This window comes from Melanotaenia boesemani, chromosome 3, assembly GCF_017639745.1.
Source record: "Melanotaenia boesemani isolate fMelBoe1 chromosome 3, fMelBoe1.pri, whole genome shotgun sequence".
Classification (NCBI taxonomy): Eukaryota; Metazoa; Chordata; class Actinopteri; order Atheriniformes; family Melanotaeniidae; genus Melanotaenia; species Melanotaenia boesemani.
The window spans coordinates 32869583-32897407 of record NC_055684.1 but is presented as its reverse complement, the minus strand read 5'-3'; the positions used below and the strand labels follow the sequence as shown (position 1 = coordinate 32897407).

General features: G+C 39.4%; 2 protein-coding genes across 2 annotated transcripts; one reads left to right on the top strand and one right to left on the bottom strand.

Annotated features, from left to right (window-relative positions):
• Positions 1–310: 310 nt before the first annotated feature.
• On the top strand, positions 311–8721 carry LOC121636328 (matrix remodeling-associated protein 8-like). The gene is made up of 12 exons (XM_041979739.1): positions 311–519; positions 1182–1199; positions 1292–1597; positions 1955–2056; positions 2156–2289; positions 2388–2567; positions 4291–4432; positions 6667–6825; positions 6916–6940; positions 7032–7117; positions 7348–7419; positions 7497–8721. Exons 1-12 carry the CDS (start codon positions 462–464, stop codon positions 7517–7519), a joined length of 1305 nt encoding a protein of 434 aa, XP_041835673.1. The 5' UTR covers positions 311–461; the 3' UTR covers positions 7520–8721.
• Positions 8722–8813: 92 nt separating this feature from the next.
• On the bottom strand, positions 8814–26927 carry per3 (period circadian clock 3). The gene is given in 23 exon segments (XM_041979738.1): positions 8814–10293; positions 10373–10523; positions 10726–10912; positions 11400–11586; positions 11713–12572; positions 12726–12977; positions 13229–13393; positions 13477–13616; positions 13720–13831; positions 13929–14037; positions 14135–14263; positions 14565–14670; positions 14789–14945; positions 15737–15843; positions 15946–16024; positions 16297–16445; positions 16663–16714; positions 18755–18953; positions 19270–19388; positions 19485–19645; positions 20399–20540; positions 20543–20814; positions 26764–26927. Coding segments are annotated over 22 exon segments (3783 nt in total). The 5' UTR covers positions 20640–20814; positions 26764–26927; the 3' UTR covers positions 8814–10170.
• Between the last annotated feature and the right edge of the window lie 898 nt (positions 26928–27825).

Here is a 27825-nt window from a genome sequence, read left to right as displayed (position 1 = left end):
TGATCATACACAACTCGGAAGCATCATCCAAGCAAAATGTATTCCTGAACATGATCTGTGGTAATAAAAAAAATAAGTAAAAAAAATTACCTCAGCTATTATAACCCTATTTATTTATTTATTTATTTACAGTTCCTTTTTTTTATACAAGAAATCCGCTATTTGAGTGAAAGTCAAGACATCATGTAACTAAGAAAACGCGTCAGAGGAAATATATTTCCAGTTTGTGAAAGCAACTGTCTCTCGAGGTGTTGTACTGTAATAAATCAGCTTAGAGGAGGGGTACCGGGTGGTGTCGGGTTTCACTTTTCCCCCGACTGCGATCAGTTCCGTTTGGTCCTGTTTTGGTTCTGAGTCGGGGCTCTGCGCGATGTTAACTCTGAAATCTGAGTAAAACAATTGTCTCAGTACGTGTTTTCCTCTGTTTCGCTGCAGAGCTCTTACAATTAGAAAAACCTGTGATGACGAGGAACAAAATGAGGTTGGATGTTATTCTTCAGACTCTTCTCCTGAGCCACAGTAAGTAGGCTGAAGTTCATCGTTTTACTTTAGTTAGAAATGTCTATAGAAAATCCAGAAAAAAACTTAACATAATTGGTTTAAAAGTAGGCTCAATCTTCTGCTCAAAAATGCATGAAAATTAGCTAAGAACAGTGATCACTTTTTTTCATTGTCTTGATCTAGATTTAATGCTACACAAGTATTAGTATTTTAAAAACATGATCATGTTTGACACATAAAAAAAATATATTGAATATATAATCTCCAAGCTTAGAATAACAACTGATCTCCTCAGTATTCCTCTTTCCACACCAGCTTTCCACTGTAATACACGTTGCACGTTGTTTTTGTTAGACGGAAACACTGAATCAGGGTGTATCAAACTGGACATTGTAGAAACAGCTCAACTACAGTCCCAGAAGGCCAGTGGCTTCCAATATCATATCCAGTTACACAACCTTATGTTTATTTTCTCCCCAAAGCTGCAGATGATTATTTTGTTTTTTATTTCTTTTGCTCCTACCATGACCCCAATTAATTCCATACTTGTAGTTTTATCTGAATTTAAAAGCGATCCATCCAGCAGGAGATATACATTAACATGACACACATCATTCTGTGGTTGTCTTTGTCTGTTTCATTAATTAATACATTCATTTCTTCTACTGTTTCTATTCCAGCCTTCTTCTTCACTGCAGGTATGTCACTTTTCAGAGTGCAGCTGTGATTCACATCTGTATCTTCATGCTGTGAGTGTAAATGAGTGCTGACAGCTCTCTTTGTCCTTCAGTGTCATGCCAGTCTGACAGCAGCAGTAGCGTGGTGGTGGCAGGTTATAATATGAGTGCCCCTGCGGGGTCCAAGATGGTGCTTCAGTGTGTGAGCGGCCGCATGGTGTGGACCAGGGATAGGGTGAGGGACAGACAGAGAGTGGTCCACTGGGACATGTACCGGGAGGAGCCGGACTATGCCATGGAGCGTGTAGTGGACATGTTCTCAGCGGGAGACCAGAGGATCTACAACTCCTACAACCTCCGCAGGGTCGGCCTCAACCCTACAGCATTCAAGGATGGGAACTTCTCACTGGTCATCAAAGGTCACCCTCAATGTCTTTGTGTGTGTTGCTGGACCCTAAAAAACGTGGTCAGCATGACTCACTGTAGCTTTGCCTTTATTTGGTTCTAACTAAGCTCCTTAACTGAATCAAAGGGCTACTGTCTGCTTGTCCACTGTAGCTTAAATGAACTTTAACACCGTCCATCAGTCTGCCCCTGCAGCACAGAATCAAAGTAAAAAAGTATAATCCAAAATCTTCACATTAAAAGTAACCCCACAATGACCTCATTATGTTAAATGGCATTAGAAATTAATGTAAATTATACATTATACATTATAGATGATCATGACTTAATCCAACATAATATTTTTTGTTTGTTTCTGCATGTGAGGACAGATGTGGCGATGAATGACAGAGGTCTGTACTCTTGTAATCTCCACCATCTCTACTGCCACCTTTATGAGACGGTCAGAGTTCAGCTCAATGTGACTAAATCACGTATGTATCTCTCAGTCTTAATGTGAGCTGATGTACACAGTAGTATTAGTACACAATGTCCTTTTTTTCTTCTTTATTGTTCATCTTTTCTCCACAAAGGCCGTAAAGAGCAGCGCTTCTGGGATGGACAGAAGGCTGTGTACGTAGTGTTGCTGGGGAGCACCGTGGTGCTGCCGTGCATCAACAGGCGGACCGTCTGGACAGACTGGAGCAACGAAGAGGAGGACCAGCAGGTGCACGTGTGCTTCCTTAGTCGAGTCAATCTGGACTGAGATTAACTTTATGTAGACATTTTACTTTATATTGACTGAAAGATGCATCACATATCTAGGTGGTCCACTGGGACCGTCAGGCCCCTGGAGTCCAACATGACCGTGCTGATCGGCTGGTGGACCTGTACGCTTCTGGAGAGCAGCGTAGCTACGGACCTCTGTTCCTCCAGAGGAAGATGAACATCAGCAATCAAGCATTTTCAGAAGGAGACTTCTCACTTACCATTTCAGATCTGCAGGTGTGTGAAAGGAGACTAACATAACACATAAGCAGCACATTCCTCACTGCCGTGGTCAGAGTTACACTCCTGACGAGTCAGCAGTACTTTAACATTGTGGGTGGCAATGCACTTGGTTGGAAGAACTTCACAGCATTATGCAAGTGTGTTTGTGGGGTTGGCCGGCTGGTTTGAATTGGGGACCACCCCCAGACCCCCTCAGCACCTCCGGTGCTTAATTCTTACTGGTGTATGATAATTTTCTATGTTGGAAATGTAACCCACCCATTCATTTGCATTACTTGTCGTTGGCTTTCATCATACCAGTGTCACTTTGGCTGTGGTATGTATTCTTAATGGGGTAGCTAAATTCAGATGAATGGACTCGTATTAATTTGCACTTTTTAATACGCAGTGTTGCTTATTGAATTTGTATTTGAGGTAAGAGAAAACAGCAGACAAGACATTTAGAATAAACAAGTTAATCAATTTCACTACTTTTGTTTTAAAATTTGGAACACAGATACAAAAAATGTGCAAAAGCGCAATGTTCTATAATAATTTAGCTTAAAACTTTAGCCAACTTTACCGTGACTTTCTACGTAAGTGAACCTTTAAGATTCTACAGCACTCTGCTCCACAAACAGCATACACATTAGTATTTTTATTAATTATTTTTACTGTGATTATTTATTTCATCAAAATGTCTTAAGATTTTCAAGCACATTTTTTGGGGGGACCCCATTCAGCCTCTTAGTTCCAGCTCTGTGTGCATGTAGTACAGTACTTCTGGAACACATGGAACGTTCATTAGTAATGTTGCTGTTGTCCAGTCAAACTTTACTTCACCGCTGGGAAGATAAGTTGGCAGCCACATTAAGTTAAGAAATCCCTGGTTAAAAAAAAAGCAGCAACAGTTGTTACTGTTTGTTAGAACAGCAAACAGAAGAAGGTTTATGGAATGCAGTCTAGGGAATCTTAGCTATCCCAGTGGTTTTTGCTAAAGTTTAGAAATCAGGAAATTTAGGTCAAACTCAGACTTAGAAATCACATGGCTAGTTTTTGACAGCTCAATAGAAGAAATCATCTGACAACCAGAGTTCTTGTCTTTTGTTCTGCCCTTAAGTTAATCTACTTATCTGAAACATCAAAAATAAATAACTATTATAATAAAAACTATTTTCATGTGTATGGGATCAAGTTGTTTACAGCATTTTTAAACAGACATAAGTGTTGTTCAAAGGTACAAGTACGTGTGGGATGTTGGCAGTTTTCTCATGTTGCTGCAACTGGAATGAAAATTTATTGACATCAACATGCAATCGTGTTAGATGTTTGTCATTGAAGTAATTTAAAAGCACGGTTCAGTAATTAATGGTGTTTGATGGATTGTAATGAAACTTTAGAGACACTCTTGATTCTTGGATTTGGTTCTGCTGACTAGCTCACATTCATGTAATGTCTTTGGGTCACAGAAAATAATCAAAATTTTCTCAGAAATGTCATAATCATTAGGTTAAAAATTTCACTACTGAAGACATTTTTATTTTCCTCAGATGTATGTTGTGTTGAATTATTTAAACCACATGTTAGAACACAAACAAGCTAAAATATGGTGAATACACAAACTTTATAAGCATCAATTTGTTAAAACCTTCACAGTTTCCATCATGATTGAGCGCAGCCAATAACATACAGTGTTTATACATCAAATAAAGCTGACTGTTCGCCTATGTTTTGGCAGCCTGCAGACCAGGGGAAGTATTCCTGCCACCTTCACCACCATTACTGTGGCCTACATGAGAGAAGGGAATTTCAGGTCACAGTTGAGCCACCGCTGATTCGGACCACTGAGCCGGCCAAAGCACAGCCCAGCGAAGAAAAGGGTAAGCTCTAGAAATCTATCTTTACCTTCTATTATAAGCTGCAAGGAGGATGTTATATCACTTAGTGGATTTGTACTATCATGTGTGCAATCAAGAGAAAAACAACACACATCTGTTCTTTCCTTTATTCCTGTTATGTTCTTGTAACTGCATCTCCACTTCAAACAGCAGAGGAAGAATCCCACGTCTTTCTCAAGTTTTCTGCTTCTTTCATGGGAAATATGCTTTTTCTTGCACTGTCAGCTTGTTTGACGCCAGACTTCTGAAACCACACACACATATCTACTCACCCTCAAACTATTTTTTTAGATGATCAACAACTACACAACATATTTTGATTTTGTTTGGATTTGTAAGTTTTCCCAGTGCTTTGCCCTGCTGGCTCAAAAGGTCTTTCTCTGGGTGGATGTTAAAATAAAAGAGGAAAAAAAGAAGAGAAGTGGGAGGGGTGGGGAGGGGAGGGGGACTGGATTGACATGTTGTCTTGCCAGCTACCTACAACAAATTCTTTGATAATGAGAGAAATTCTTGTGCATGTGTCTGTTTTTCCAGAAGGAATCTTAAGGAAAAGCCGATAATGGCAGACGGATCAATGTGGGAAAATCATTGGAGTTTTTTTTTTGCATGTGGCCGTCTCTGTGCACAAAAGAGAGTGCCAAGAAGTGCCTCATTTCTGTGGAATCTCTTGGATAGTCTTTTGACTGAAATCCAACTCTGCCCACACAAATAATCTCCCACTCGCTGAGCTGTAATGATGCAGTGAGACTGCACCATCAGAGTCACACTGATTACAGTTATACTTTTTAGTTTCCTGCTGAGTTTGCACGTAATGTCTGCAGATGTCCATTGCACTCTTCTACCTTCTTATCTGCCTTGTTTTCGGCTGTCTGCTGCCCTGTTGACTTTGGCTTAACCCTAACATTCTACAGAAGTTTCCCACTTCCTTTGCCCAGCCGTCATCTTCTCTCTGCCCCGTCTCCCTCCTTTGATGATTCCACATGCTCAGGTTTATTTCCATCACAATCCTCCCTCATTCTTTCCCCCCTTTCTATATAAATAAAAAGAGCGCTTTTCTCTAGTTTTTAACAAGCCCAGGATGTGTACTTCATCTGCTCAACAGCTGACCACACAAAGAGAAAGAAATAAGTGAAAGGTGGATGGAGTGAGGAGTTTGGTTTTTGAGTTAGTGGGGGAAAACTGAACTATGGGGAAATTAACAAGGAAGCGAGGTCAGTGAAATAGGGCAGAAGAGATCATTTTACATCCTCCATAATTTTTTTAAATTGTGTTACTAGGACAGGCAACTTGTTTAAGGACAAACACTCATGCTCAAATGTCAGGTGAAATGGTTTCCATTATAGAAACATCAGCGAATAGCTCATATTTCTTGTACGCTGCTGACAAGCAGAACGTTTACATGTGAGCTGTTGGGGCGAGGTCTTCTCTTGCTGCCTTTTGTAAGGCCGGCGTCTAGAGAAACGTCTCACCGTCCTCTTCCTCTCCCTTGGCTCTTCTCCTCCATTCCACCCTGCTTTGTCCTTCCTTCACTCCTCTTGGCTTTTCTGTGTTTTAGTGCCAGGAAAAGTAAATCACAGCATGACATTAGTCTGGATCTCATTTTGGCTCAAATATGTTGAGTCTGAGGTCCACAGCTGCTTCTTAACTTGTACTCTTTTTTTTTTTTGCAAAGCTAAGTGAAACCAGTCTTTCTATGGTGCTTTGCTTCTCACTTATTGCCTGCAGTAATGCCATTGTTCCGCACTTCCCTTTTGTGTTCAGCATTTTTCTAAAAAATTAATAAATAAAAAACTTGTGTGTTTGTGCAGTTGTGCAGCCAGGGGGAGCATGTGTTATTATTACATGAAACCTGCCACAGGCACATTAAAAACAAAGCACTGAATGCTTTGATAATGATAATCAGATCATTTAAAAATGGAATATGGAACAATTGATTATATTTTGGGGGTGATCAGGATGGATCCAGAATTTTTTTTAAAAGATTCTTTGCTATGGAGAAATAGAAGCTCTAATAGCAGAATTTTCTCTAACTCAAAAATAATGCACACAATCAGTGGCAGTATTTTTTTTACAATGCCTTGGTGGAGGTCTGTGCTCTCTGGGTGCTTCTAGTTACTCATATAAACTTATATATGACACACTGATTTGTTTGTGTGAGAAAAGATGAAGAAAAAAGGCATCAAAGTGCTGACTGTTGGGACTTTTTTACCATTTAGATGCCACGAAGGCTGAATCACCACGAGTCATTACCGTTGTCCTGCCAGACCAAAGACACTACTTTCTTCTGCCTCTGGGCTACGTCCTCACCTCCTTCCTGCTCCTGGCATTTATAATCCTCATCATCATCCTCATCACAAGACGATTTCGAGCCAAAGGTCTGAAGTGCACTTTCTTCATCTGATTTTTTTTCTGACTGACCCTGAATATCTTAGTCTCATAAAATGTTCTTTTCTTCATGCTTTCAGAATTTTATCCTCAGACGTCCATGAGGTGAGCACTAAGAGCACACAAACACACACACACATACAATTACAGGCTTACACCTGCAGCAAACACATGATGGGATGTTTCACTGCAACAGGTCTGGGAGAACTTGCAGCAGCTCAGATGAGTATGAGATGGATGTAAGTGAGCTGGGTGTGTGCAGTCTAGAAGAAAGAAGACTTGGTGAGTTTTTTGCATGTTTTCCTCTCGCATTGCAGAGTCTTTGGATGGTGCATAAAATTAATTATTATCATTGTCTTAAATGGCTCCAACTGATAAAGTGTAGTTGTTAGACATGCCTGGGGCTTGTAGGAGAATTGACCACTCTTGTAACAGCAGAAATAGAGGAGCATAAAAGCATTTTGGTTTGCCTTTTCAGTGGGTGTTAAATGTTGACTTTTTCCTGTGTTTAGACTACAAAAACAACCTGCTAAAAGAAAAGGTCCACGTCAACACTCAGCCCAAAGTCATTGATCTTGACAAAGGTATGCACATGCATGCAAATTCAACTGCCTTGAATTACCATTTTCTTCTTCAGACTGAGCCTTGGTTTGTCTTGCAGAAATGCAGAAGTTTTCCAAGTGAGAAAATGAGACAGAAGCGAAATCTGAGTCACTGGCTGGTCCAGAGGCTGCGCTCCAAACTAAACACGTCGCCACTGCCTTCTGTCCTGGAAGGAGAGGCGTGACAGCAAGGAAGCCAACGTTGCAAAGATGCTTTGTTATGAAATGCATTGTATTGTCATGTTGTCAGTGTTACACATAGAAGGAAAATTGTTTGCTTTTATTGTACTCGATGAGATTAACAAGCCCAGACACGACCCGCTGTGCATAGCACAGCAAGCCTTAACTGCTTTATTAAGAAACTTGTAGCTAAAGAGAATTTACTTAATTGTGATCAAGTAAATCTGGATGATGGTACTGCAGCTTGAATCGTTGCTCCTCTTTTTAAATAATGCTTGCATTTCTATTTGTTCTTGCTTCTTTATTGCTTTACGTTAGCATCCTATGTGAGCTGGACTGATGTTACTATGAAGTCTTGTGTAGGATTCCTGTAGGCTGTAACTGACTGCTGAGGCAGTTTATGCTTTTCCATGTTCAGATTTGTTTTTCCTTCTTTCACAATGGTCTTAAGGATTTTTTTAACTATTATACTTGTTAAAATCAGCTTTTGTTTAACTATTTTAATATCACACAATAAAGTCAATTATTAATGAACTGAATGTACACAGGTGAAATGTTTGGTAACAGGCTTTATTATCACACCAGATACTTGATTCTGTCAGGTTGCTGAATGTATGTTCTTGTCAGGTTTCCCATGATGTGGCAGAGGAAACTATAAAAACTACAAGGACTGCAAATCTGAAGAAGTGGTTAGCCAAAATTAAACTTTATATATGATTTTTGTTAATGAATAAATCTTGCTTTCATGATTTTGTTATTCTGATGTTTTAGCGACTTTTTTTAGCCTTCGTGTTTTTTCCTAGTCATAAGCGCCCTCTAGTGTGGGAAGCTTTGCATTAATGTAGCTATTACAAAGTCCATTCTTTTTATTTTGTTATGCCTCATCTGAGCTAGGTGTTGTGGTACTAAATCATGCAACTAATAACATGAAATAACATAAAGAAGTTTTGTTGTCATCCCATTCAGTAGTTTGCCATTTTCCTATAAAAGTAAAATGTAGAGATACTGTATGAACAAAAACATTAATACTTTAAAACTCGCCATGGGATCCATACCATTCAAAACGATGATGTGGTTACTTTGAGTACCTTTTGAACCTTGTGTGTTGAGTCTATAACTACTGGTAGCACCAGTGAATGGGTGAATTGTACAACTTTGTGAATGCAGATTTTCACAAGAAAATCACAAAACATTTGATGTCTTAGGTCATTTAATCATTCCTTTGTGTCACAAATAAACAGTCCCTGAATTCAAGATAAATGGCTTTTTACACACTTTGTGAAGTTTGTTTTGTTTGTTGTTTTCTACAAAATACACAGTACTGTAATATACTTTAAATCTAAAAACAGTAGAAAAACCTGGTCTGTCTTGCACAGTCAGACAAGTCTATCGAAGGAAGCAGCTCACACTCTCATTTACACTCACAATGGTCCAATCCCACCTGCTCACCTGCAAACCGACTAAAGTACAGGAAGAGTGACAACATTCGTGGAACGCTAACAGGTAAGTTGATTCCTGCCTGTCCCTTTCTTTCATACAAGTGCACACACAGTCAAACAGACAGGGTCTGAGAGGAAATTTACTAAGTAAATAGAAGATCAGTGGAAATCTTGGGCTGTGCTGTGTCTTCACAACTACAGGTAGGCTACACGTATTACAGGATGACGACAAAGCGTGATACTGGGTGCGAAAAGGATTTACTACTGGGTTTTGAGCAATAGGCTGGACTTGTGTAAAAGCTGCAAATTCAGCTTAAAAGGATCAACTGGATTGCTGTTGTTCGTGAGTGAAAATGATATAAAAAAGGATGCTCTGGACAAGAACAAACCAGGCTATGGAATAAGAGTAAACTCCAATAACAATAATAGCTTACAAGTTATAAATCTGGACGTTATAAACAGAGAACAACAAATTTGTCTTTGTCTTAGTGTCCAGAAAAACACACACACAAAAAAATTGGTCTACCACGCAGCAGTCACACTGCATGTCACTGAAGGAGTAGCTATGGTACATATACTGTACAGTCTGTACACCATGTCATTTGATGAGTCCGGCATGTGTTCTGATACTCAAACTGGGCCTTCATTGCTTTCATCTTCTTACCCAGTCTCACCTGAACTACACAGGTAGTACAGGTGTTTGCACAGTGCTCATGGTGAGGGCCAGCAACTGAGGTCCCTTTTCACGCATTGAGCAACTGGTGGCTCATAGTACCAAAGGCTCTAGAGTCTCACACAATTAAAAAAAATACCCCTAGGGGGGCTTTCTTAACAAAACAAGAAGAGAGGTGTAATGTCAATGGTCTGGTAAAGAAAAACATTAGTCTAAGTGGGACAAAGTGCCAGTAACATGCCCTTTACTTGCCTCCACTGCTGCTTCAGGGCCTGAGTCTACCCTTTGTGGTCTGTACAAAACGTGTTGAACCTTTGTCTAAAGAACAGGGATCCAATCCTCCATGCTGGTCAGAAGAGATGCATGAAAGGGGCTGACAAGGTTTCTGAAAAGGCTGGTTCACTGTGAGGTGTGTAGTGACAGTTTTGAGGTCTCTGTTTTTTAAGTGTCAACAACAGGTCCGATAGAGTCCTGCTGGGGCCTCTCCGCAGGTGATGAACTGTCAGGAGCAGGTGGGTGAGGGGAGTAGCCAATGCCTGCACCTGAGTTGCAGCTCACACAACCCTAAGAGACACAAAAATATGTTTAACATGTTCATGTTAATACAAAGAGGAATATGAGTATAGCCAGAGCCATGCAGTACCTGTGTGTCTATTTCCTGTGGGATAGTGTGCTGCTGGATCCAAGGATGGACCTCAGCCAGCTCCTCTCTCTGCTCTTGGCTGAACCAGGGCTGGAGTGGCTGAAGCACACGAAGCTTCTCCCTGTCTTCTGCCAACACTTCACCTTGGTCTCTGAAAATAAAGCAAGATGAGGTTACATGACAAAGAGTTAAAAGATGTGGGAACTGTGAAGATATAGTGACCCAAAAATAAATTTATATTTTAAGAATGTTGTTTTTTCTAACACTTAAATTTCTAATATGAAAACAGGCATTTCCACCACAATCTTTTACAAATCAGGAGCGGCAAGTAAATAAGCAGCATGTATGAATACCTGGTGTGGATCTGGTACGTCATCATGACATGCTCAGATGTGTGCTGGATCATACTCCACAGGGAATTCTCCACCTGAGTGTCGAAGCTGTGTTGGTGCTCTGCAGGTGCTTCTTGACTCTTCCGAGCTTTGCGTGATGTATCTGATGAATCATTGCTGGCAAAATATTTGCTGCTGTTGCTGCTACCTGTAACCCAGGGAGAACTCTGTATCACTCACTTTCATCCTTATAATAAGTGTCGCTCCGCTGCCTTGCATTGCCCTTGGCTACCATTTTAAATTGAATTGCTTATTAATTTTTGTTAAGAAATAGCATTTAGAAGAAGAGTGCAGTTGGGAAATTAGTTATTATCTCACAAGCTGTAGGGACAGGGTGCAAGATAAAGTGATATCATGCAAACTGTATAAACTAAAACAGAGGTGTCCAAAGTCGGTCCTCGAGGGCCGCTGTCCTGTAGGTTTCCAATGTTTCCTGCTTCAACACACCTGACTTAAATGAAATGGATCCAACAGCCAATTAAGTTTTGCACAATTACTCATTATTTTGAGTCAGGTGGTTCTGGAGCAGGGGCACATCGAAAACCTGCATTATTGTGGCCCTCGAGGACTGGAGCTGGACACCCCTGAACTAAAAGCACTATTAGTGCAGCTTACAAGCTTTTTTCTTTTCTTACCAGTGTGTGAGGTGGAGGTTCCATTGGAGCCAGATCCAGAACCCAGCGATCCTCCAGACTCTCCTGATCCAGATCCTGAAGCATTGGAACCAGTCCCTGACCTGGCATCTTCTTGCAGCATCAGGTCAAGCAGCTCACTGGATGTTGATTGGGCATCCTGGTTGCCAGAATCACTAGGGGCATCAACCTGATCAAGGACAAGGTTTACAAGTTAAAACTAAACCAAACTCTTGTAATGTGAATACAGTATTTTAACAAACGCTAGCTATGTATGAGAGGCAAGGTGAGAGCTGATAGGCAATAACAAACTAACCTCATTGACATGTTTTTCATGGAGGCTTTCAGAGTGGTTGTGTCCAGTGCTGCTCTGCCCTTCGCTTGGCTTGGGAAGTTCCTCCTGTAGCAGGTTAAGCTGCAGAGGAGAACTTGAGCGAGAGCTGGAGAATAAAGCCCGAGGCTCAGCTGCTTCTTCTTCTTCTCCAACAGATGAGCTGGCTCTTGGTGAGCAGAGAAGAAGGCCAGGAGATGTCTGAGAGTGGAGGCCAGGCTGAGCCTGAAACTGCGACTGAGGGAAAGAGGCACTGCAAGGTGCATAGCCTGGCATGTCGATAGGGGTCTGGGGAACTACAGAGGGAATGGATGATGGGTATATAGACGGGAAGCCTGGAGTAAAAGTTGGGAAGTTGGGCAGGATGACAGCCATGACCGGAGCCATATAAGGGTTAAAGCTCTGGGCTGAGGCCACTGGCTGCACATTGGGAAAGTTCTGGATATTCTGCAGATTCTGAATGGGCTCCATGTGAACTGACTGCATGCTTGGCTGGCTCTGACCAGATTGCATAATGTTAAAGTTGTAGCTGAGCTGGTCAGGAGGTTGCAACATCACAGGAGTTGCTCCAGGCGGCTGTTGTGGTCTGGGCAGCTGCTCTGTGCTAGGTTTCCCCATGACAGGGAAGAACGGCACCTGGAGTGGGGACGTTTGACTGTAAGGTGCTCCCACCTGGGGCTGCGAGGACTCTGAGGATGGCCAAGAAGAATAAGGAACACGGTAAGGCTGGCCAGGTGGGGAAGCATAGCTGTCGGAGGAACCCTGTGGTTTGGGTCGCTTGTGTCTGGGCTTTCCTCTTCGAGAGCGATTCCAACCTCCAGCACTCAATGGACGAAGGTAGTCTCCTGCAATGGGACAGACACAGGTTACAGAATAAGTCTAATTAAAGGTGCTCAAATGTTTCTAGAAGAACTGCATACAGTATGTATTTCATTTATTAAAAAAAAAAAAAAAAAAAAAAAAAAAGAGAATTTTTTTCTGCACAAATATGCACATACCTGGGTGATGGGAGTGAGCCATTGAGCTGTTATCCAGCTGCAGATAGGACTTGTAAGGGCTCTGAAGGATGCGATGGCGGAAGCGATCCACATACTCTTGTTCCTCCTTCTGGGTGTGAGCTGAAAGAACCTCCTTGGTGAGACCTACAAACGTTTGTTCCACTGTAGCAGGGCTTGGAGTTGGACGGACAGGAGTCGTAGCAGTATCAGCAGGCTCACTGCCCATTGGGGCATCCTCCAGTGCAGTGGCTTCTGTAACAAGAAAGGGAGGGGGTGCAATGCTTTAATAAAGTAAAGCTTTCTTTCCTGTATAAAACAACAAACAGTGTACAGTTATGGAAAAGGCACACAAATTAACTATACTGATAACCTAGGTTACCAGAGGTATGTGTTCTGACTATATAACCGCTTACGTAAAATGTAAAATCTAAAAAAAAAAGTAGTAAAAAAGGTATCTGAGCAGCTCCCATGATCTGATCACTTAAGCAAGTATGTTTTTATACCTGACTCAGGCTGTGGCACATGGACGATGGTGCTGCTGTATGAACACTGGCTAGTGACCGAGACAACACTCATGGCCTTAGAGGACATGGTGATGTCTGTTAGAGGGGCCCCGACAACAGCTGCAGCTGCAGGGCCCACTGACACCTCACTGTCCAACACAACCACTGGAAAGTGAGGTGAAACATAGTTATAAGGGGCTCAAGTTGTTTTTTAACAAAACATTTGCTGTATAAGTGTTTGTTTTTACCGTTTGAACTGGATGGAGCTGTGTCAGTGGCAACTGCAGGCTTGTCATCTTCTGAGGTAGAGGATGAGGAAGAAGAGGTGGCCAAAGAATGAGATCCACTCTTTCGCTTAAGGACTGGACCTGTACAGCTCTCCAAATATCTGGAAAAAACAATGATCCCAAACAAAGTCAAGACAGGTACACAAAGCCTGCGGCTGAGTGCATGGAAAATTTTAGTTTTGCAGTTATGCTAGCCCTACACACCTTATGATATTATCCACACAGTTGATTTGCTGATAAGAGGGGATGTGTGTTTGCTTCCTGCCATCTTCATTTTCTCTGACCTGAGGGTTGGAAGCTAAGGGAGGTGGAGGTGCTGCAGAAACAAAGGTTCATTTAAGCCAATATTTATTATATGCCAACTTAAAAACACATTCCCTACTATATGTTTTGTATTCAGTATGTTGGTGCACCTGTGGCACGTTTACACAGACGAGCAGTTTTGTGGCTGGAATCCAGATATGCCTGCTGGCCCCACCTTTGCACTCTGTTTACATCAGCACAGATCTGCTGCAAGGTCATCTGCAAAGAGACATGCATGCACACACAAACAATTTATATTTGTAAGTAGAGTTAGAGAATGTGGACCTGTTTGCTGGGTTTTACTGCGATATCTCACCGGCTCTCTCTGTGGATCCTCCCACAGGTTACCATTACTGTCGCTCGAAGAGGCAACACTGATGTAGTGCTCATGAGAGCCGTTACTTCCCAAACTACCGTACCCACTGGATCCATTGTTGTGGACCGGCTGTGGAGAAGAGATACAAACTGTGAAGCTACTGAGAACTCAAATGACCACAAATAGAAAGGGGGGAAAAAATCACATCACATACTAGATATTAATCAACAATCATTGGAAAAACTACAATGGAGTCCGTTGACTTTTATTGTCATTTTTCAATTTATTATATTCCAACAAACATTTGATCAACTCTGAAAAATTATTAAATAAACGTGAGACTAAAACAAATTATTTAATTAAAATAGAGGAGAATCTCACTGTTTATATATATATGTCTATGTATATCTTTAGTCAGTGAAATACTCACTTGCAGCAAAAGCTTATAGATCTTTGCTTGGAGATCTTTAATTTCCTCATGAGTGACTGGAACATCGTCAATCTGAGCAGCAAACACATCCTCATTCAGCGGACTCCTACGGAAAATGGCAACAGCAAAATTTAGTTAACTTTACTTTTCTACAAGTAAAAAGATTCATAGCTTTCACAGAAAACAACGAAGACAACTAACAGGCTTATTTGTTTCCTACTTACGTTCTGACTTTGTGCCGTCCAATGATGAAGGCCACCTTGCGACTCCAAGGGTTAATGAAGCTGGACCAGCTAGTGTCCAAAGTTATGTAGTCTCCATTTTGACAGCGCAGACGCACTGGAGAATGCTCAAATGGAGGCTGGCCTGCATACTTCAAGACTGTGTAAAGCACAAAAAGACAACAGAAAAAAATATGGGATATGAAAGGTGAAACCTTCTGTCAGTCTAAATCAATTTCAAAACAGTAACATGTAAATACAAGCAGAATACAATGATTTGATGATTGCTTAAACCCTGTATTTAACAGAAAATAGTACAAAGGAAAGTACAAGGGTGTAAAAAGGAGGTCGGGAAGATTGCCACTTCCAGGATAAAGAGGCATCTGTAAATGTTAGCACTTAGTTTAGATAACCTGCAAATCTTTGAAGGCCCCATCAGGGATCAGAGCATCAAGGAAGGCCTCCTACATTTAAGCAAGATAATGCCAAACAACAATCTGCATGTAATACAATAGCATATCTTTCTAATACACAAATCCTGGTGCTGAAATGGCTTGCCTGCATTATAGTCCTGTTAACCATTGTGAATATATTTGAAATATTAGTTAAAAGATGAGAAAGAAACACCTGTATAGTAGACTGGCTGAAATTTTACATCAAGCAGACATGGAGGAAAACTTTTAATCTAAACAATTACAAAAATGTTTCTTCTCAGTTCCCAGTTTTAACAGTGTTGCTAAAAGATGAGGTCGAGCAACACAGTAGTAAACATGCCATAGTCACAACTCTGAGACATTAGATGACATCAATTAAAAATCATTTATATTTTTCAGAATATTAACTTCCAATATTTGATGCTTATCTTTGTACCATTTTCAATTAAATACAAGATTTCTAAATTTAAATTACAGTTTTTATACTTTCTTACCTAATATTATGTTAAACACTCACCTTTCCGGTGCATGGACAGCATGAGAGGACGGTCCTCTGGGTGAATGCAAGTCAGCAATGATGTGCCAATCAGGTCCTGAGGAAGGTATCCTAGCAAAGGCACAGCCCTGTGGGTTGTCATAACCAGATTAGCTTTTTCAGGCCACGGTCATGTTTAATCAAAGCACAATATAAATTCTGACTGTGCACATGTGCATGTGAGTATTGACCTGTCATCAACTTCCAAGAATACACAGCCAGGGGAGTGTGTTGTGGTGAAAATGCGCTTGTCCATGGGAATCCGAGGGGCTGTGTACAGAAAGCATATAAAACTCATGACACCAAGGTACATATATGGCTCCATTCCTTTGCATACCGTACAGTAGAGTTCATGGCATATACAAACATAAGTAGTGAATTGAGTTAAAATATGTATTTGTTCAAAGTTAATAAAACTGGACTGTTAGATTAGTAAAGACATTTCCAAAAGTTGCATATCTTCACACAAACATAAAAGTGAATAGTTTTTACTTAACCAAGTGGCTTGTGGTGTGTGCAGCTTGCAGTGTTAATCATCGTACCCTCATATCCAGAAATGATGCGCTCAGCCAACGCCAGGCAGCACGGCTCCTCCTCCTCTCCAGTGCTCCCCGTTCCCTGCACCTTCAGCAGGTAAGGTGTGACCCGGAAAGGATTGTATCGCATCTCACCCTCACGATCCTTCCCGCCCCTTAAACATTTTCAGTTCCATTGTAATTACAGGAGAAAACCAGCTATTACAAACACATTTTGAAACACTAAAATATGATGTATTACACATAATGCTACCATTATTTACCTAAATAAAATTAGTCTTGTTACATTCAAATTAAACACATATTAGAGACAGACACAGACACTGTGGATGATGGTATTTCTGAATGTTAGGAAGTTCGTAAAACACTGACCTGATTCTGCAGAAGAAGGATTTGACCTGGGCACTGTCGAACAGAACTCCAGCTGTAGAGGCAAAGAGTAAAGAGAGGTTTGTTATCCTCCTGCACTATGATTCTGTGAGAGACGTGAAATAATCAAAACATTTTAGTTTAAGAAAAAAGGAAGAAATTCAAATGGTTTAACACTGAATTAAAGAGTTCTTGAGTAAAATAAATGATGGCATCCCCTTTTATTTAAAAAAAAAAATCATTGCAAGAGAACTTTTTCCATTTTGTGATGTGCTCTTTGGCAAATTTTTTTTTATTCAGTTGCAAATTAAGAGTACCATTGCTGTAGTGTAATATAATAATAAGAAGAAACATTTATCAGTCCCTCAGTGGGGAAATTGCTTATGTCAACGACAAACATCCATGCTCTACTGCCTTTCAAATGTGGTGTCCCAAAGCTTTGGACCCATGTTGTTTTTTTTTTTTTTTTTTTTTTACAACATGCACCACCTCCTTGGGTTTGGTCATGCCTTCTTATACCACTGCTATGCAGATGATACCCAACTGTACCCATCATTCCCACCAGATGGCCCCACAGTTTCAGCAAGAATCTCAGCTAGACTCCCTGACATATGCGTGAAGAAATGACATCTTCAGCTAAACATCTCAAAGATTAAGCTAGTAAATTTAGCCAAGACAAAACAAAACTCACCACTGCAATTACATATTCAACTAAATTTGAAAGAAAAAAAAAGCCCTGAGTATGAATACTAGTTTAGCTTTATTAACTATGTTGGATTTAACTGTCATGTTGTTTAGTACTTTACAACATATAAAAAATAAATAAAGAAAAATCAGGGTGTATCTGACTCAATGTGCACCCTATCTCCTGATACAGGCCATGATTATTTCTTGCCTTGACTACTGCAATCCTGTTCTAGGAGGGTCTTTAGCATGCACAGTGAACCCCCAACAGATGGTCCAGACTGCAGCAGCCTATGACTGCAGGGTCTGAACTCAGTTACACTCAGGCTTATCCTCCTCCTCAACCACTGTGTTACCTTCAAGAACGAAATGTAAATGTGAACTTTTTATAAAGTGTTTTCACTTGATTCAAAAAGTTTAAATGTGTAACATATTAAAAGTGAGTCTTTTCTTTCTTGGAGGAATGTATATGTGTGTGTGCACAATTATTGGGTAACTATTAGTGTGTAAAATTGTTAGCTTCATTACAGAGACAGTTTTCCCAGCTCAGCTTAATATTCTGGCTTTTTAAGGCTACAATGACTGCAACAAATAAGTAATGTAAATTAATTTCATAACATTTTTGCCTTTTCCTTTTTATCCAGTGACCAAAATAATCAGAATGCTTTTAGGTTACAGACAAAAATCTTCCATCCATAAACTTTGACAGTTACTCACTGTTTTCATGATTAACTTTAGTGGTGGCAACACACACAGACTCTAAACTCCTTGTCAGAGAGCTACATTATCTTCTCTCACTGTAAATATCACATTTAAAAAGAGCTCACAAGCTCTCAGTAGGATTGAGTCATGTGAGAAAAGGAGCCAGTCATTCCTTATTCATCTTTAGGGCATTTGTTGGCTTATTTGCAAGCAACAGACTTGATCATGTGGATCTGCAGTAACTTCAAGGAATTGCAAACAGGTTTGGTACTTGAATTTTACTCCATACTTACTCATCATTAATTATAGGAGCCTATAAAGAAAAACCTTTCAAACCTGCTGCAGCCTGTCCATCACCGACTGTACTCCGTCTTTTACTCCATCAAGGGTGGCTCTCATTTCACTAATCTCTAAAATCTTCTTTAAAAATCTGCCATTGTGTATTTCTACATCTAACCCTGAATTGTGTGTTTACACTCTTTTTACCTTGCCCATGTCTTTGACCAACTGATACTTTCTTGATACTTCAGCTAAGTATCAATTCTGAAGTATGGTTGTGGTTCATGTTAAGATACAATAAAAGTCTTTTTTTTTTAAAATGCATTTTCTTCTTTAACATACCACCACAGGCAAGAGAAATCAGTCTTTGCAACCAAAGCAAGTGCAAACTAAACAATACTAAAGCTAAGAAACGCCTTAAAAATCACACCTTTGTATGAGTTACTCCACGGTGGCAAATGTGGCTGTGCCGTGTGCGAGTAGAAGACATTAACATCTTGGTGGAAGAGAAGCTCAACAAACTTTGCAGACTCCAGAAACTTCCTCTTGCAGCACATGATGCTGGGAGCCTGCTCCGACGTGTACAGCACACGGCCGCTCGACAGGGAGAAAACCACCACGAAGGAATCCTACACACAGACAAAGACAGAGAGACACATACATGCACATGTAGAAAGACACGCACACAAGCAAACCAAGTCACAGACACACAAAAGTAGTATACATGCATACACTCACACACCCGTTTGGGTTTGAGGTAGAAATAAATGTGCGTGTTTGCTTGTAAAAGTCTGACAACAACTGTGATGGAGCATTCAATAAGCATTAAACACTAAAAAGGCTAAATGTCTAAAGCCTCTGGAATGTGGTACGTACACACAATAGAGCGAGAAAGTAACAACTGTAGTAACAATGAGAAAAGTATGTGTGTGTGTGTGAACATACCATGTTTTTAAGGGTGTGCTCAGAGGTGACTCTCTCCAGCTCTTCCAGAGTGCAAACAGTGGCATCTCTCCTTTCATCCTGCCCATTTCTCATTAGCAGTTTGTAGTATTCACTGTTGGCTACAGATGAGAACACACAAATACACATAAAGCTTGGAAAAAAAACAAAAAGCAACATCTTAAAAGAGTTACCTGTTGTTTGGTTAGCTAGGTTACCTTGAACTTGCTTGACACAGTTGAGTGCATAATGTAATGCCTCCACAGTGCTGGCTTTGCTGCGGTTACGTTTGTCTGAGGGAAGCTTCTTTTTCATCTCAGCCACTGTGGTCATCACCTCTCGGTGGGTTTGCCCTCTACTACCATCCGCATGTTCACTGCTAAATACACAGTAAGATACAAAAAAATACAGATTTGTCAGACTAAAGAAAACAAAACACATAGAAATTCCACTAACAGTACTTGAACTAAAATTTTAAGTATTACCTGTTAAAAAGCATAAAGTTTATAAGTAATGTGGTCATAAAACAAAACAAATCTTTTTTTTTGTTTGTTTAAAACTGGATGCTTCCATTACATGTCAACATAATCTCCATGAAAAACCATGTATGACAAGCAGAATATTACTGTTGCATCTCTGCATGTTTTGTAAATTCAGGTAGATAGGTTGGGAAAAAGCTTGCAGTTTGTATTCATTTTAAAAAGTGAAACATCCCAGTTTAATGATTGACTGCCATTTTCAACTTTGACCCACTCTACTTGGGGTGTAGCAACATGCAAAAGCAACATTATAAATGTACTTACTTTCCCTTTTATCCCCCAAATAAATAGTAATCTAGCTGAAACGATTGGTCAATCAATTCATGCATTTGCTCTGTCGGACGATTTGCAAAAAGGGGTATTACTTTGGTGAGTTCAGTATTAAAAAATGTTAAAAAGCAATAGGCTCTAGCAGGAAGATAAAGAGAACATTGTAGTGGACAGACAGCTTTTGTATTAACTTGTAACCTTAAAGTTGACATTTAACTCAGAGCCACTGCTGTGATGTGCTGTGGTGGATTTTGATGACAGCCTGTGTCACAGGTCTGATGTGACATATGAACATATGCCAAAAGTTCAGAGTAAGCAAGTACCTCTTTGTAGAAACTGAGGTGGATCCTATTGCGCTCCCAGGGCTATGATTAGCTGACGAAGAAAGATCATGAGAACCGCTAGTCATGTCCTCATCTTCCTGCCCCACGTCCCCCCCTGAAGCGCCACTGTCTTCTCCCCTGAGGTGCTCGAACTGCCCGTGTCCATCCTGGAGCTCTGACAACACCCTCTCTTCACCTTCAACTTCTGCTGTGGCTGACGGCAATGCAGGATCTTCCCCATTTGGACCACTGCCACCTCCTGGCATCACCGGACTTTGGTCACACATTAATAGCATTTTGTCCAGTTTAAGTTGTATGTAAGGGTCTTCATATGTTCAGCAGAGGGAATGGTTTCCATGTGGTGACATTAACTTAACATTCAGCTGAATCTGAGATGTAATGGTCAGTCTTGAGCACTGCAAGATAGAGAGAAATAAAAACAGGTCATAGGAAATGGTGTCACATTAACGTTTATCAAGATAAATGTCCAACATGAAAGAACCAGCAGCTGGTTGAGACCAGACAGATAATTTCTTAGACAAATTGTTAGATAGATCAGCCACTATATAAAAACAAGACGTGGGTCGAGCTACATTAAAATATTGTTAAACCATTAAAATGTACAGTGGCTTGCAAAACTATTCCCCTATTGGCAGGTTTTTTGTGATGTGTAATTAAATAAAAAAGGGAAAGAAAAGAGAAAAACTTAGATTAAAAACCTTTAGAAAAAAAAAGAATAAAAGAAAGAAAAGTGGTGTGTGCATATGTATTCACTCCCATTGCTTTCTGGTTCAAGCAATTAGTTAAATAAAGGTCCAACTGTGTGCAATCTGTGTCATGTGGTCTTGGTATATTTACAACCTGTTCTAATAAGATCCAGAGTATGCAATGGCACTAATCAAGAGGCACCACCAGGCAAGCAACACCATGATGTCTAATGAGCTCTTAAAACAGGTCAGGGACAAACTGAAGGGGAAGTATAAATCAGAGTTGGGTTGTATAAGAATATCCACAGAGCACTATTAATTCCAATATTACAAAATGGGAAAAATACAGTAGCAGAGAGTAACAAAGTTTAAAATAAGGAAAACATTCAAGACATGTGGCGTTTTTTTCCAGGACTGGACATCCATGCAAGTTCATCCCAAAGTCAGACCATTTAGGGCTCAAAGAAATGTCAAAAACCCAATGAGCTATATCTCACACTCTTCTCCATACCTCACTTAGCATGTTAAATGTTAATGTTCATGGCAGCAAGATTTTTAAAGAAGGCAGAACAAGTAAGCCTCTTTTAGGATGATTTTTGTTTTAGAAAACATCTAAAAAAAAAAGTCTGGTTATAATGGTGCTGAAGGATAAAGAAACCTTGAGTTGACCATCAGCTCCACAGTATCGCAAAGTATTCTACAGTCAGTTTTTAACCCATCCTTCTGACAACTAAAGCTTAGCCCCTCAATTTCATTAAAATAAGTTCACACTGACTCAAAGATAGCGCTTGCCCACACCTGCCTGATAGTTTAATTGTGGCTAATAGCCCCAAGCACATCAACAAATTTTCAACAGAATGGCTGAAGAAAAGAATCAAAGTGTTCGGTTGGCCTAGTCCAGAGGTGGGCAAGTTTGGTCCTAGAGAGCCAGTCCTGCAGGTTTTAGATGTTTCCCTGATTTAACATGTCTAATTCAAACGAAATGGATCCAACAGCTTATCAAGTACTGCACAGTGACTCATTCATTTGAATTAGATGTGTTGAAACAGGGAAACATGTAAAACTTGCAGGACTGTGGCTCTCGAGGACCAAAGTCCAGACCTCAAGTGGGACCTTAACTCTTTAATGTCATACATATCATATATTAAATATTTGGACGTTGATACAGAAAACATCCACATCTGCATTATGATGCATCTAAAAAAAATATTTTCCCCTACCCCTAATGAATACCAACTCTCCATGATCAAACTTAAAGTATGAAGTCAAGTATTTCAGAACAAACTTGCCAGTTGAGTATTAATCTATGTAAGATTTCATGCTAGGTACGGTATTCTCTCTCAGATGGCAACAAAATACATCAGAGGTCACCGGTTGTAATTTATCCAAACTAATGTTTACATGGTCATGTGAAGCTGTACTACAGAACCCATATGTTAAGTGGCTCACATCACCTTCTAAAACCTGCTGCTATGAAACGAGAAGCAAGTTGCTGTTGTACTGTAACAAGAAAGTGCATAAAATGATTACTTTAAAACCTGGAGAGGTAATGATCAAAGCAACCCTCTCATGCCCTACAGGCAACATGCTTCTTTTTTACATTAAGGGCTCTTACAATCTGCACCTATACAAGAACACATTGTTTGCCAGGGCAGAAGGAAGATGCAAATTATACAGTAAGGGAAAGTGAAAAACTATGTAGATTAAAAACAAACAAAAAAAATTATACAACAGAACTGTGTTTTTCTGTAACATGTGATGCTTGTTTTGGAAAAATGAAATGACAAATGAAAGCGATTGTATGCGACATGCTGAAGTTGGTGATTAGCTTTCTGTCATTACAGTTGCCGGCCTTCTGGTGTATGCATTCACCACATTGAATAGTGAATTTCACTGAGCTCTCTCACAATGGACAAGATAGGAATTCGAAATTTTTATTAGCCAAAACAAAAAATAGGAAAAAAACAATTAAATAAAGAAAGCAAAAAGCCTATGTAGCGTGACAACTGCGACAGGGCGCACACACCCAAAAATGCAAGACAGATTTTCACCAACATTCCAGTTGTGCCCAAAGGCCAAAATATTTAAAGTTTTTCAGAAAACATCTCTGTTATAAACGCAGCCCAAATGAGTTAATGACACAGTGCAATCATTATTGTCATTACTTACACCTGTCTTTTTCCACTCTGCCTAGGACTGAATTGTTTTTATTTAACTGCCTTAAAATTGTGTCAGTTTCATGTGTACAAAGCAAGAGGGAAAAAACATGTCTTTTCAAAATCAATGTAATGTGCAAGCAAATAAAATGTTCTGTGCAACAGGACTATGTTTTTAATTTTGTAAATGTGAATAAACACAAGCTGCCTTATTATCTAATGCTACTGGTGTGTCTGGTTAGCAAACAGACTCTGTGCTATCTGACTCACTCCCATCAGCCACCATTTACACATATGGACAAATTTCATCCATCAATACTGCCAAGACCTGCCACAACTCTGGCAATCATTATACATCACAAATAAAACATTGTTGCATAATGATTCTAATGTATAAACAATTAGAAGCAGCTCACAAATAACAATTTTGGGGTTTCAAACCAGGCCTAATGGTTGTTTCTGAAGGACTCTTAAGTAAAGTGCCTGCTTTCTAACTGCCTCTTTCTTGTCTTTTCTCAATGACCTTAACATGAGTAATAATCTAATACAAACTGCAGCTGCAACCACATACACATGGTAGTAAGGGAGGACATTGAAAAGAAATATGCTGTGATAAACACTGAGAAGCCAAAAACAGGAACTAGTGAAAATATTCTGCATCACTCATCAGGTCATTACCACAAAATTACATAACCAGTTTGCTCAATTTGAAGTGTAGAAATAAGCAATTATTTGATATGTTAACTGAACTGATAGAACAGACAAGTATTGCTGGGTACTTATGATGCTCTGCCTTTGACTTAATTCTTCAGTAAACAAACAGGCTTGGGCCAAATGGCTACTCTGTTCATTTTTGTCTTCCACTTTTCAGAAGGGAACAAAAGAGGGTTAGGGAACATGTTTTAATTTCTACTAAAGCAAGCCTATAACATTCCATTTATATTGAAAACATTTAGAAAATGTATCTTTTTAAAGAGAATTTGAGTCTAAAGTAAGGCAACTTTGTAGGCTGAATTTCATAAATGGTCAGCACTTACATAGTGTCTTTTAAGCATAAGAATCAACAAAGTACTTCATGGTGTTTTTCCTTTTTTAAAAAAAAAAAAGTATAAAAAAAAAAAAAGTATAAACATTTGCACACTAATGGTGCCAAAGCTATCATACAAGGTGCTGGCCTACAACTGAGTTCAGTTCCCAAGGTCACTGTGCCATGTGACAAGCCGTGGTTCAAGCCCCTCTCCCCCACTTAAACTAAAGCTGTCACAAGTTTGTGGTGCTGTTGAATTGTTTTTCCCTGCACAGAGCTGATTTTATAATGAAGTATGTTCCAAGTTAAATAAATAAATGGAACACATACACCTGAAAGTATAAACGGTTCAAAAGCACCAAACACCACATCAATCTAAAATGATCATACATTTGAACCAGTTGTTAACAAAAATAAAACACTGCAATCTGGCACACTTCAAACGCTTCCAATTGTGTGTACCATCACTCCAGATCTGGGCAACTAGGCTACAACACAAAACAATATTTCTATTCTTTTATTTAACTTCTGCCCCTAGTTTCTTTAGTAACCCTTGTGCTTGTAGACATGTAAATGAAACAGATCAATACTTATGAATGACTGAGAAACACACAAAAGAAAAATTAATAAAGATGCTATATAAGAAAAAAGGGCTTTAAATGCACTAAAAATTAATGTCTGAATAAAACACGTGTCAGAACCAACTTGACCTTAGGGCAATATGGCCCATAAAAAAAACTCAAGTCTATTTTCCAGGATCACCATTTATCACAGTTTTACAAATGGATGCAGCATCACAAATTAAAGAGACAAAGCAATGAACTGCCTTCCAGTTTTAAGCTTGAAATTACAGATCAAATAGTTTATTTTATAGCCATTTTATTCATAGCTCCCACAAACAACTTATTTGAAAAATATAAACATATAAACAATATATTAAGATCTTCATAAATCTTAACACATTATAAACAATATAAGTCAGCAGTTCATACCTTCTAGAAAACCAGTACACTACAGACTGAACACTAACGTACATCAATGCTGGTCAAAATCCCAGTCTGTTCTATCTGAGCTGGTCCTACTCCCCAACATTAAAAGTTCTATGACAACAATTATTCATGAGAATATGCAGACAATACCCTCTGGAAAGTCTTTTTTTATTCATATGGTATAGATAAAAAGGGGTAGAAAACAAACAAAACAGGACCATGCCACATTGTCTTAAAGATAAATGAAATGTCTAAAACCAGTTATGTCTGTCACTTTAAAGCTTTTCTCTTTGCAATATTTGAAGTGTTTGAACGCTCAATCACAATAAGAGATATTTGTAAGAAACATTTCCCAAGACACTCAAATCTTATGATTAAAACCAAACAAAATTTGGCTATGAAATCATAATATTGTATAATCATGGACTTAATTCTAGAAAAAAAAAGCCTACTATCATCCTGGGGTTATTTGTTATTGATGAGGGAAAATACTTTGTGAAATTAAGATAGAAAAGGGGCTCGATTACTTTTGTCCATTGGTATATATATATGGGGTTAAAGTGCAGGCTTGAAGAATAAGATGGTGATATTGTAGGCACATACGTGCACCCAGTGAGCGAGCAGTCTGCAATTTTGTAAACACACGGCCTAACGCCTGTGTTGTAAGCTTTCATCCATAAGAAAAAGGAGGGGGGAGAAGGGGAAAAATCAGACTCCAGCAGCTTATAAACCGTACGTAACCATTAAAAACAACCATGACACTAATTTGATGGTTGACTACCCCCTCCCACAATGAACCCGCTGACCTGGCCTCAGTAACCACTGCACGCTTCTCCGTGAGACGTGCACGCCTACTAATCCACCTCAATGTAAAGCACATCCGTCATTCATTTACCGTTGGGTAAAGTGACGAACATCTGCCCAGCTATAAAACGGCACCAATTATGCCTCAATATAACGTATGAATGTATGTATGTATGCATGTATGTATGTATGTACGGATAGATGGATGCATGCATGCAAATAAATAAATAAATAAACAGTAAAGCCAGAAGTAATTTTGTGAGATTACTGTGTAACTTAAACGGATAGCTGGCAGGTAACCGAATACGATGGATGCATTTTCAGGATTGCAGTTAAAGATCGGTCACAGCATGTTTTTCACTCATTGACTAACACAGTGAAACTTGTTAGCTACAGCTCCTTGGCAGACATGTCATTTGGCTAACATATTAGCAACACACACAAAGGAATGTTCCTTACATCCACGTTAGCCTTCACTGGTAATCATCGGACTAAAACTGCTTAAAAGACATGTACAATAGTATTTTAGGCTTTTAAGAACCAAGACATCGACTATATTCCATTTGTTTACATCCACCGATCTCTCTGGCTGAGGCTGCGGGTGAAGTGGTTAGCTAGCATATCCAGTGAGCTAACTCACGAACGACACCTCAAATATGTTTACTTATGAAAAAGTATTTACCTTTCCCGCTCCCTGTGTGCTTTAACTTTGATATCCAAAAGTTAAACGTCCTCAAATGTGACTGTCCGAGCAGAATAAAAAAAAGTTTTAGTTATTTCCCCGTCACGCAGCTAACGCGTCATCCATTCCGAACGAGTTGACAGATTTGTGCAACGTGAGCCCGGCATAGCATAACTCCGCCTACTCGGTGGTGATTGGAAGTACGAAATTTACATCTATCGCTTGATACGACAGAGCACCAGAAAATGGGCGTGTCTAACACCTACGATCGTCAAGCCCTTAGTGCGGTTCACGTGTATCGCCATGTTACACAACAAAAGAGAAAACAGGCCGAGACCAGACTGCACAGGCGTCGACCCACTGCTATGGAATGCAGTTTCAGTCGATATTATACAGATTAAATAATATAATACATAAATAAATTAACGTGATAATTATGCCTAGGAAATAATTGTAAAGGACAATGAAAACATACTACATTACTGGATAAAAAAAAAAAAAAAAAAAAAAAAAAAAAATCATATAACTAAAAAAAATATCTATCTATCTCTATCTATCTATCTATCTATCTATCTATCTATCTATATATATATATATATATATATATATATATGTATATATTATAATTACTGTCAATTAATCACATTTTAATTACATAACAATATTTGTATATTGATTTTAATATTGGCATTAGCATTAGCAGAGGTGAAAATCTCCTCCTTAGCTGCAAGCAGCTGTAAGCTCTGACGTGTGCACCAGTGTATTTGGTGAACTCGGGCACTGACAAATGTTCCGTGTGTGTGTGTGTGTGTGTGTTAAATTCTGTAAATATAGCAGTGTTCTTTTATCTTTTTTGCCTATTTGTGTGCTCAAGCCGAGACTCCTCAAAATGTCGTTATGCTTGCATGACAATAAAGATCTTGAAGATAGATAGATATAGATTGATTCAAATTATAATTGTAATCATTACTTACCTAATAGTGACAGCAGAAGCATTCCATACATGCATTTATGCCTCTGCAGCCGAATAAACGCTGCAGAGTGAAGTTGATGCAGTAAAAA

Excerpts from the sequence above, each read along its gene's own strand:
- LOC121636328 (XM_041979739.1), top strand. The coding sequence starts at position 462 with ATGACGAGGAACAAAATGAGGTTGGATGTTATTCTTCAGACTCTTCTC. Across the intron at positions 2,290-2,387 it reads ACGAAGAGGAGGACCAGCAG|GTGGTCCACTGGGACCGTCA; the intron begins GTGCACGTGTGC and ends TCACATATCTAG. Across the intron at positions 6,826-6,915 it reads AAGACGATTTCGAGCCAAAG|AATTTTATCCTCAGACGTCC; the intron begins GTCTGAAGTGCA and ends TCATGCTTTCAG.